General features: G+C 28.0%; 1 protein-coding gene across 2 annotated transcripts in view; it reads left to right on the top strand.

Annotated features, from left to right (window-relative positions):
• Positions 1–12,560, top strand: part of obst-A (obstructor-A) — a 58,598-nt gene that overhangs the window by 20,125 nt on the left and 25,913 nt on the right. For both annotated transcript variants that reach the window (XM_075370475.1, XM_075370476.1), the window contains exons 2-3: positions 7,988–8,185; positions 10,674–10,880. In XM_075370475.1, coding sequence (XP_075226590.1) covers positions 7,988–8,185; positions 10,674–10,880 — 405 coding nt within the window. The remainder of the gene's footprint in view (positions 1–7,987; positions 8,186–10,673; positions 10,881–12,560) is intronic.

Genomic DNA, 12,560 nt, shown 5'->3' with positions numbered 1-12,560 from the left:
TCGAGAAATACAAAAAAGAACCCTATCCCATTTATACTTTTATTATTATACTTTTTTTTTTTTATTATTATACTTTCTTTCTTGCAACATAGCTCTAGACTATGATTCCAGAAAATTTAAAAAAAATTGACTATTTTTCACTTTAAGAACCTCCCAGTTATATGATAAATAATAAACAAATAACTGTGTCATATGTAAAATGTTGGTCGGTCGGAATTCACATCGCTGTAGTAACCAGTATTTACGAAGAACAAAAGAAAAAATCTGATGTGGACTTCCTTGTATGCGTATTAAATTACATATACACATTTCTATAAAATGAAAAGTACAAAAAATGTTATTCTATTAATAACTTCTGATTTTTCTTCTTTTTTTTTTTTTTAATTGAATTCTTATTCATAGTAAATTTTTTTTACAATCAGAGATAATAATTATTAATAAATCAGTATATTTAAATTTAAAAAAAAGAGATTAAGTCAGATTCGAATCGATGTGCCTTCCCCTGGTAAGATTCAAATATTTCATTAATTAAAATTTTATTTGTGTATTTCTCTGAAACCAATCAAAAAAAGTATCATCTATGATATATCGGTGAAAAGCTCTCAATGAGGGCTAATTACTGCAATTAACAAAAAATCAAACATCAAAATCTTTTGGATTTTGGTTTTTTTTTTGGATACTTTTGGTCCAGTCGATTGCAATCAAAAGGAGAAGTGCATAAAATGTTACAACAGTCGTAAATCCAAAATTTCAACAACCTACGGATAATCGTTTTTGAATTATGCGAGATACATACGTACTTACATACGTCACGCCGAAACTAGACAAAATGGATTTAGGGATGGTCAAAATGAATATTTCCGTTGAAATGCGAAAACCGAAATTTTTCGCTATCACAGTACTTCCTTTACTTCGTACAAGGACGTAAAAAAGAATACTTTTTACTTGGTTCGAATCCGACCTTATTTTTTTAAATTTAAATATATTGATTTATTAATAATTATTAACCTCTGATTGTAAAAAGATTTTTACAATAAAAAATAATTCAATAATAGCAATAAAAAAATTTTTACAAAAATGAAAAAAGTCAGAAGTTATTAGTGAAATAAAATGTTATGTACTTTTAAAAATGTGTATATATAATTTAATAGGCCCACAAGGAAGTCATGTGGCATCCACATCAGATTTGGTGAAACATCTGTTTATTTAATATTAATTGAAAACTATTATTTAGAATCGTATTATTTTTATTTATGCATTTGTTTCAGTCTACTTGATAATAAATATCGCTATAAAATTTAGTAGCCTTCTCGCGCTACGTTTTTGTTTTCATTTTGTTGATGGTTACATCACAATAATTTAAAAAAACATAGTGTTTGATACATATAAGACCTACATTTATTTAGAGAGTAATAAAGGGACTTTTACTCTCACCTAATATTTCAGGTAAGATTGCTGAATTAATAATTGTGCAAATGTTTGACATTAATAAAAAATAATATTTTAGCAATTGTGTTATTGTCCACTTTATTAAAGAATTGGAGGATTGTATCTCACTTTCACACGAAATAACTTTAAATGAAGTGCATCAAAAAATGTCTTTATGTAATTTAATAGGCGTACAAGGAAGTCACCTGGTGTCCACATCAGATTTTTTAATTAATTTATTTCCTAGTTTTTGAAGTTGGTCTAAAAAAACACTAATACTAATCTTCTAATCCTCTTTAATATAGCACCGACTTCAAAAATTTGAAATTCAAAGAAGTGTAAAAGTATTCCTTTGTTTTTAGACTTTAATAAAATTTTGTTTTTAACGTTTTACTTTGTTTAAAATTTGGATAAACCTAAAAAAATACTATCCATGTATAAAAAAAAGCTTTTCGAAATAAATCCAAAGACGAGAAACTGACATAAAATATTTAAAAAAAGGTCACATTGAGATCACCCTCCTTTTACTGAAGGCGGTCAAAAATAACCAAAATCTGTCATCACTTGCCTAGAAACTACTAACAGTAGTAATATACGAGGTGCGACAATAAAGTAATGAGACTGATTTTTCTTTGCAAGATGTGGCAACCCTGCAGCTTGCGTAGGCACACCATCTTTGACCTTGGTCTATAAGCTACTTCTAGTCCAAGCGGCACATTGATGCAACTGCTCAGTCGTGAGTTGTGCTGTAATAAGTGAACACGTGTTTGTGTCTCTCGTCACAGAAATGAAACCCCAAAATATTGCGCAACGGTATGCCATTTCTTTTTGCGTTAAATCGGGTGAAAATGCGACAACTTACGGTAAGCTTCAGAAGGCTTTTGGAGAGGAGGTTATGTCAAGAGCTCAAGTTTTTCGGTGGCATAAAATTTTTAGTGAAGACAGAACGAATGTTGAAGATGAAGACCGCAGTGGACGACCATCAACCTCACGGACAGATGTCAACTTGACCAGGGTGCGTGAAATCGTACGATCTGATCGAAGATTATCCGTGAAAATGATCGCAGAAGAACTCAACATCGATCGAGAAACGGTTAGTCTAATATTAACTGAAGATCTTGGTATGAGAAAGATTTGTGCAAAATGGTCCCCAAAAATCTCACACAACAACAGCGAGAAACACGGAAAAATGTGGCAGCCGATCTGTTAGAGCAAACTGAAATCAATCCAGATTTGTTGAGCAGTGTTATCACTGGTGATGAAGGTTGGTCTTTTCAATACGATCCAGAGACAAAACGCCAAGTTCGCAATGGTGCTCAAAGGGATCACCCAGACTAAAAAAAGCTCGCATGTCAAAGTCATGCTTGTGTGCTTTTTCGATTCCAAGGGAATTGTTCATAAGAGTGGGTGCCTCCTGGACAAACAGTTAACCAATATTTCTACAAACAAATTTTAGAAAGACTTCGTAAACGAGTTCTTCGTGTCCGTGGCAACATTGCTGATAATTGGATTCTGCAACACGATAATGCGCCATCCCATACTACTGTCAGTACAGCAATTTTTAACCTCAAAACAAATTTCAGTACTACCACAGCCACCTTATTCACCATATATCGCTCCGTGCAACTTTTTTCTATTTCTAAGAGTCAAAATGGCGGTCAAGGGACACCATTTTCAAACAACACAAGATGTCCAAAAAGCTGACGAGGGTCTTGGAGAATACTACAGAAGATGAGTTCCAGAAATGTTACCATCAATGGCAGAAGCGCTGGAATAAGTGTGTGCAATCAGAGAGGAACTACTTTGAAGGAGACAACACTAAACATGACTAAAACGGTAACCAACATTTTTTTTCACGTCAGTCTCATTACTTTATTGTCGCACCTCGTATACCATTTTAAATATACTGCGAGAAGATTATTTTGCAGTTTCTAGAAAAAAATATCGTGTTACTTTTAAGATATTACTAGCAAATGTGACTTATAAAGAACAAAACAACTACAATGAACTTTATTTTAATCTCTAGATAGCATTAAATATAAATAAAATTCAAATAGCTATGTTGGTTCATCAACGCTTTCTTATTTTATGTTTTTTTTTTGTTTTAACGGCAACCGGTTTTGAAGCGATTGCTTCATTATTAGAAATTTTTCATTTTATATCCGAGAAAAAGAATGCCAGATGTTACTATAAATCCGAACATTCTATGGAATTGCAATACTTGCTGAAAATTGCAAATTGTAAAATTTCTTGTTAAAGAAATCATCACTTTACTACTTATAATAGTAGAAAAATAGTTATAATTACCAGTGTTCGTAACGGAGACGGTTTTTGGAAAATGAGCATAACTGATTTTGTTATATATTAGACAATCCTTCTCTAAGACTGTTAATGTTAATACAATTTGTTAATCATATTTATTAATTTTTTTATGAAAACATATTATGTTGTAAATTTCTGTTAATTTTTTTATCATTCTTCTACTTTTTAATATGGCAGTAATTTAATATAGCTTGTAATATAAAAAGTGCTTGATTTCCTTTCCTTCAGCAATATTTTAACGATAACAAACAAATATTATACAAGCAAATGCTGCTTAATAACAAGTTACACTCCGTTTAATAAAGATCCTAAGGTGAAGAAACGCACAAAACATCTTCTTACATTAAGAATATACAAAAATTTTTCAGTCTGTAAATTAACATTTTAAACGGTCAAAGAAACAGAACGCAGACACCAAAATTTCAAAAAAAGCACTATTCACACAAGCAATTTCATTACTTTCGTTCTACTTATATATTCTAATAAAAAAATATTATTTCTTTAAAATTACTGCTTAAACAAAGAAAATGTGATACTATTATTTATAGGTAAAAAATATCCTAAAAACTACATAACAAATATATATAAAGAAAGTGATTTTGTCTACCAAACAACACAAAAAATTACGCGACGTAGATGTATTTTTATTTCAGTTTTAGTTTTTCCCAACCACTAATTCTTATTCATTGAATCATTTTGTAATCATTTTTTTTTTTTTTTTTAATTGAAAGAAAGTGGTGGATTGTCAAGACACACATATATTTAATCAGACTATTTAACGACGAAAATTTCAATGATCTTTCATAATGATGGTTAAACTCTTCTACAGTTAGCTTAAAGAGTTATGAAAGAGCCTGTTAAACAATATTAATAAAGTATAAGTACAGTGATTTATTAGTAGATGTGTAATGTATTAGAAGCAACTTTCTAATAAATGGTATACGAGACGTTTCTAGAAGACGTACCGATGAAGGTAACATCTACTTGGGATTTAAATATTTAAATAAGCGATTTATAAAAACTATAACGTTTTACCGCTACGATATTTTATAATTCAAATAAGATTTAAATAAATTTAACTTATTTTTGCTTAATTATTTTGTAAGAGATTATGTAGATTAAAAATATCAATAGGCTTAACCAAAAGGCATCATTGGCTGCAAACTGGGGCTTTAAAAGATAATTAGCACAAGAATAAAATCCAGAACAAACGGTCATGGCTGACATTTAAATCTATACAAGTGCTGCTCCATTTTGCTCAGAACAGTAAATAATAATAATAATAATAATAATAATAATAGCATTAACAATTAATAATAAAAGTGATAAAATTTTCAACTAAATCAAATATACATTTATGTAATTACTTAACGTATAAAACGCAATTCCAATTTTTTGACAAATAGACTATGTACAATATCAATAAACAATAACGATATATTTAACACCCACACGGAGTCTTCAACTTGCATACACCTATTATGAATAAGAAATGTTGCAATCTTTTATCAATGAGTTTAAAGATGAATGGAGGTAATTTTGTACCACACCCGATATATTACAGCCTATGTATAAGGCACTTGAAGGAGTTACGTAAAAGACAAGCGGCTCCTTTCACTGTATGCTGTAAAACTCGCCCACTGTATTATGAAAGTCGATCATGACACTGTATTTACACGCGCGCGCGCGCACACACTCGAGTACGGTATGTATATATTACACTCCATATATTAAAATGCACATAAAGAAAATCAAAAATATTAATTAAGATTTTTTTTTTCAATTCATATAATAATAATATATCATTTATAGTTTACGTATTACTTTACCAAGTAATTTTGTAGTTGTTAAAGAGTGGTAAGGTACTTAAATGAAAGCGATCATAACAACAATAATAATAATAACAATGAAAGTAAAACACTTTCTCTTGCTATAATAGACTTACAAAGAATGAAGTTTAAAATTCATAATGGTTTAAAGTATTTAACATAAAAAATTCTATTTACAAACAAAATGTAGATATCAACAAACGTTTATCGTTCATTATATTGCTGACAATAAAGACCTTGTTTTTTTTAATAAAAATAAATACGGTAACAGTAGGTTACCGACAATAATAAACAATCTGAAATATTTACGTAAAAAAAAAAATAAGCAACTAATATGTTTTAAATTTACCATAAAAAACTGACAACATCCTACTGAACTTTTCTGAAATTTGTGTAGAACTAAAATTTAACTTTCCTGTCATATACTCTTTTTACTTATTTTCTAATCCAAAGAAAATTTTTTTCATAATGTTCTTGTACTATTAAAATGTTTTAAGGTCAAAACTTTGATTGCAAATTCTGTCCTGAAATGAACATAATGAAAAGAATTCAGTGTTTAAGCTTTTTTTTTGTTTCTGATGAGTCTGAGGAACCCCATTTAAGAGCAGCGTGTCGAACTCGCTAACAAGTTCCGCTAGATATTAATTGAGTGATTAAGCTGAAAGAATAAAATTCCACTCAATCATAATCTATTAAATTCTAAACTAACATTTTATTTCTACCTGGGCTTAAATTATTTATAAAGAGTCCTCTAACCCTAGAAATAATGACTTCTTAACTGACAAAACACCACCTAATCAAGTTAAGATTTTTATTTTTGAATATGGTATTGAGCGCGGCATTTATTTCTCTTTAGTAATTTTTTTTTTTTTTTTAAGAAAATTATAATCACTAAATATTTATAAAAATTATGATCTGTATTACTTAATAAAATAATTATTGAAAAATAAAAACACGACTTAATTGTACACATCTATCTTTAATAATTATGAAAAACGAACAAAAAAATAGTTAAATAAGTTTTGCTTTCTTTTCTTACAGGCATTTTTTCAGGATAGATTAATTTTAGTTAGTCAGCGATGTGAAATTTAATAATACTTAAACCTTTTATGATGTTTCTTTTCAGGATAGATTAAGTTAGTCAGCGATGTGAAATTTAATAATACTTAAACCTTTTATGATGTTTCTTTTCAGGATAGATTAAGTTAGTCAGCGATGTGAAATTTAATAATACTTAAACCTCTCTTTTCAGGATAGATTAAGTTAGTCAGCGATGTGAAATTTAATAATGCTTAAAACATTTATGATGTTTTCGGGTGCCTGTTACACTTATCAATGGAGGTTATTAAAGTCATAATCTCATATATCCCAGGCACCCGACTACAACATAAAGTGTAGAAGTAATATTAAATTTCACATCGCTGACTAACTTCCTTTATCCTGAAAAAAATACCTGCAAGAAAGAAACATTAGTTTAACTATTTTTTGCACGTTTTTCACAATTTTTCTAGGTATATATACCTATTTTTCATTTTTTTAATAATTGTTTTATTTACTTCTGTTGTTTCCATAACTTTACCATTCAATATACTAATCATCTACGTACGATACTGGTATATATATATATATTTTTATTTTTTTGTTTTAGAATCGTTGAGCTACTTAAATATAAATTTGAATGTTAATGAATAATAATAAATACACATGTAACGCATATGTGTGCTAGCCGCGATGCATTCCTGCTGCTTTTGCTAAACACATTTTTGCTTATTATCTCGAGAAAGATGAATTTTCCGAAAAAAATCACAAAAAGTGTTTTTTTTTTAATCTTTTTATGGAATATTATCATTAAAATTTGAAAACTGCATAATTTTTAGATTTTGTCCCCGGTTTAGGGTCCGCTTCTGAATAATACAACTTCAGATAACCATTGTTACTTTTACACCGAAGTCTTGCTATTACCCAAAAGTTAGTTTGAACTGGTTGGATCTGTGAAACTACATAAGGGTACAAACAAACACGCAACAGTTAAATAGATTATCATTCCTGCTATGGACGTGGTTGACTAAAAAGGATTGTAATTCGAAAAAAATAATACGTCATGGTAATCACACCTCCCCAAAAATATCAATACTAATAACTTGTAAAAACAAGAATAAATTGATTATTTAATTCCAGTAACTGTATAAATCAAAGCAATACTCATCGGAACACGTTTCTTTAGTTATGCATAGGTCTGACATCAGAAGAGATAAGAAATGGAATGATCTACAAAATAAACGATTGGTATAATGATGATACTGTTACAACCTTAAAAATATGAACTATATTTAAACGGACTAATATTTATTGTTAATTTTTTTTATATGCATAATTTAAAATTTTAATTTATTTTTCTTTTTTTTCAGAAGGAGCAAATTTTAAATGTCCGGAACAATTTGGCATATACGAAGATCCTAATCAATGCGATAAATTTTATGAATGCGAAGATGGTAAATCAAAAGAAAAGTTATGCCCTGATGGCCTAGTTTTTGATCCGCTGAACAGAAAGGTCAACAAATGCGATCAGCCATTCAATGTTGATTGCGGAGATAGAATAGAACTTCGTTAGTAAAATATGTTTTTTTTTTTATACCATAGAGTACAAAATATTAATTTAATAAATATGTCTTTAAAACAACAGTCAGCGTGAATAAAAAGGACCAATGTGTTTTTATTATTATAATATTCTTAAGATTTCAATAACTTTTATAAAAAAATTGATTGGCTGTTGATTTTTGTTTCAGTGAAATATGTTTTTTGGTAGAATGTATAAATTACGTTAAAGTCACAAAACAAAATGATGACTGAATAACGGAAATTCTGAATATTATATTTCAGAATTTTTTGTTTCATACGGATTAATATGTGTGTAATTTAATTTGTATTTACAAAATTTTGAAAAAGATTATTTCTTTTACCTTTATTATAATTAATATCACTATTTAAAATTATAAAAGGGTAAAGAAGTCCATGATTATCAGAGAAGAAATTCTGTAAAATATCATTGAACTTTAAGTTACAGAATTAAACATTTCTGCTTATCGTAAAAGAACAAATATTTAAAAATAAAGTTCAACATGGTGAAAGTAACACGTGAACAACCGATTAAAATGTATAATTCAACATTTATTCTTCCTGAATTATTTTCAACCGTATGTTACAATTTTAACGTTAAAACTGGTTATAGTTGAATTACACGTCTTTCTTCTTTTTTTTTTAAATAACATAAAACATAATAACAAAACTATTCATATAAACATATCTTAAAATATTTACTCAATTCTCTCGATTTCCCTTAAAATACACAAAACTCATAACCACGACTTATAGGAAAAGTAATTACGGTATTGTAAACCTGTTATAAAATTACGTAATCTACTATCTAAGTCGGGAAACTTTTTAACAGAAATAACACGATTTACGTTGGTGTGTAAATCGTCTTATATTTCCAGAACTACGTGACCGATTTTCACCAAACTTGGCTATAACATGTCTATAGTAGGGGCATTGATGATATTAAATTTTCAGTTCAAAAGGTCAGTGGGCGGGGAAGGGATACAGAGGGAAAAACGAAATCGTCTCCAGATTTTGCATAATATTTTTATATTTTTTTTTTATAATTCTGTGAATATTAATAAAATAAAACTTTTGTAAAAAAACTTTTGTTAAATTTCACCTCCACCCCTAAAAATGGTTTTATCAACGTACATACACGCATACGTACGCACATTTTATCGCGGAAATTTCGATGCCATTTTTCGATTTTCTGGGGTTCTTAGGAGTTAATTCGAAAAGATTCGGTGAAAACCGGATACGCACAATTTTGACCGATCACCTTTCCCTTCTATATAGCTGTAGAGACTGGAAAGTTATATTTGAATTGAAAGACAACTACTTAACCAGGAGACCACGCACAATTACACATTGAAAACAACGGGTTTCAAATTTGACTGACCTTTACACCACTATTAACCAAGTTTGCCAGATTAAAATATCGTCGGTACTTTTTTTTTTGAGGGACTGAGTCATTTGATGGAATGTGGATAATTATAGTCAAAGTTGGTATTTATCAATGTGTACTTGTGGATTCTCTTAAGTTGTAATATTGCAATCATACTTGGCTTTTATTTCTAGTACTCATAAATGTTTAGCTGTAAAATAATCTTTCTAAATATTAAAATTGTAGTTTTATTTTGAAAAATTTCTTTGATTGAAACAAAAAAAAACAGAATAATCAAAAATTTGTGATTTGTTTTGGTAATCCGTGCGATATTTCAGTCACATCACCAATTAAATACACGGTACAAAAAGGTAAAAACCCAATTAAAAAAAAAAATAATAACTACGGAATAATTTTCCATTCAATTCAAAAGAACTGGAATAGTATATGCTCCGTTTAAGGATGGAATTATAGAATATTTTTCTTAAGTTTAAGCAATTACTTTCATTTGGAATAATGGCTTTTACTTACCATAATTATCCTTACTTATATTTTTTATATTTTAATTTATTAAACATTAGCAATTCATCATCATCATCACAATGCATTATTGTATTATATAACCGGGGGTTTCATTACACGCCACAAAATTAATTTATCATAAAAAAAGTAGTATAATAACTGAATTAGGCATAAGCCGATAGTTACCGGAGAAAGAATAAATAAATTATGATTTATAATTCAGTAAATAATATTCTGCACACGCTTCAAAACAAATGATTCAGATATCTAAAAGAATAAAAAGAAACTCGACTATCAACAAATGTGTACTACTAACTACAAAAGGCTTTCGACCACCGACAAACTTTTATCGACGTGTTTATGCTTATTAAGTTAACATTTTACATAACTGCTAATATCATGTTAGAAAACCGATTACCTTTATAAATATATATATATTCAAACAAACAAACAAACAAACAAAAAATTGTTATTTTAAGGGAGTAGTTTTATGAGACATATAGATGTTTAAAATATCAATAATGTAATATTTTATTATATAATAAAATAATGTAAAAACAAAAATTAATAGACAAATCTTTTTATTTCAGAACAACCGAAATCAAATCATTTATGTCCACGTCGTAACGGATATTTTGCACATCCTGATGCGAGCGTATGTAATGTATTTTACAATTGTATCGAAGGAGAAGCGACAGAAATTACTTGTCCGACAGGATTACATTTCGATGAATATTCTGGTACGTGTGTCTGGCCAGATTCAGCTGGAAGAACCGGTTGTGGGGAGACGGAGACCAGTAAGAAAACAAGAGTTTTATAATATTATATAAACTTAGATAAAATTATATGCATTTTATATAGGTCACATATTTAAAATAAAAAAATGTTCGTTATAAGTAGAATTTTATTGTAATTTAATATCAAACATACATAAAGGTTACATGTTTAATTTTATTACCGCTGGATTCAAATTTTTATTAAAGAAATAAAATTAGATCTTGCGTATTAAAATTTAAAAAATGAAGAATACCCAAATTATTGATAATATTATTTTATATTTATAAATATTAACACGTAATTTATAAAACTTAGGCATAATTTCAATTTACATACGAATAAAAAATAATATAGCTTTAAATGTTAGGTTTATAATACAAAAATATTACACACAATATATCATACGGTAAACAATAAATACAGCTTTCACTCGATATGTATACCCGTCAAATAAACAAACCTTTATATAACAATTTCTAAACAGGCACAGTCATAAGTACAACGAGGATTCTACTAAACCGGCTATGCAACACGATTTACAACTCATTAAATTACATAATAGTAAAAAAATGTAATAATAATAATAAACGTAAATGACGGAAAATGATTTCTACTAAACTATTGTAATAAATAAATTTTAATAATGCTCTTTATATCACATAATAAAAATAAAAATTTCTAATAGTTACAAAATTAATAACCAAACCTTTTTTTAATAAGCACGTAATGTACGATCTTTGGTATAAAAAGTATTTTTTTATGAAGTTTAATAATTATTTGTAAAAATTACAAAAAAAAGCAAAACAAATAACTATAAGAATGATCATAATTACTAACTTTCCATAATAATTCTTTCCAGTAACGACAATATGTAATAAATATAAACAGTGTTGCAAAATTTTAAAGAGATATTAAAAACTCACAATGTTTTATTTTATTTTTGAAAGTAACTAAATAATAAAAAAGCTCAGAATAGATTTTAAATGAAAAATTAATAAAAATGAAAGTAAATTTTCTTAACAGTAATACTTCTACCGATTTGTTGCGTGCAGTTGGTATGCTTTATGTATTACATATTTAATCTAAAAAAATATATATTACGTTATCTCTTTTATATATTCTAAATTTATAAAACTCCAGAAACTAATTTAGGATTTTTAAATGCCATAAGATAAGATAATGCCGTTTTAAGACTGTTATATTAGGATCTTGATCATTTCTTGGAAAATATATTTTTTTTAACCCTGTAATTTTAAAACGACTAACCCGATTCATTTTATATACAGACATACAGAGTGATATTAAAGTACGGAAGGGTTGATGGTGGGACGTGTTGTAAATGGAATACGTATTTAGCCGATTTTTTAAAAAGTATATAACTATGTAAAAATAACGCTGCGGAGCAGCACGGAGCCATTAGTTTTAATGTAAAGGTTTACGAGAAAAACGATGGCGTAAATAATTTCTCGATAAACGCCTTCGTTTTTTAGTTACAAGCAATCAAATTTTCAAAAATGAAAAAACAAAGCGTTATTAATAAAAGTAGGTAAAACACCCCTTAGTAATTTTTTTATTTCATATTACCTTCAAAATTAGTTTTATTTATACATAGTTGTATAATTATTACTAAATAAGTGGAATATCAAGTAAAAATACCAAAGGTTATATCAAAATATTATAAATAAATATTATATAATAAA

The sequence above is a fragment of the Lycorma delicatula genome, chromosome 7 (assembly GCF_047948215.1).
Source record: "Lycorma delicatula isolate Av1 chromosome 7, ASM4794821v1, whole genome shotgun sequence".
Taxonomy (NCBI): domain Eukaryota; kingdom Metazoa; phylum Arthropoda; class Insecta; order Hemiptera; family Fulgoridae; genus Lycorma; species Lycorma delicatula.
Note: the sequence above shows the minus strand (reverse complement) of the source record. Positions and strands in the feature narration are given on the sequence as shown.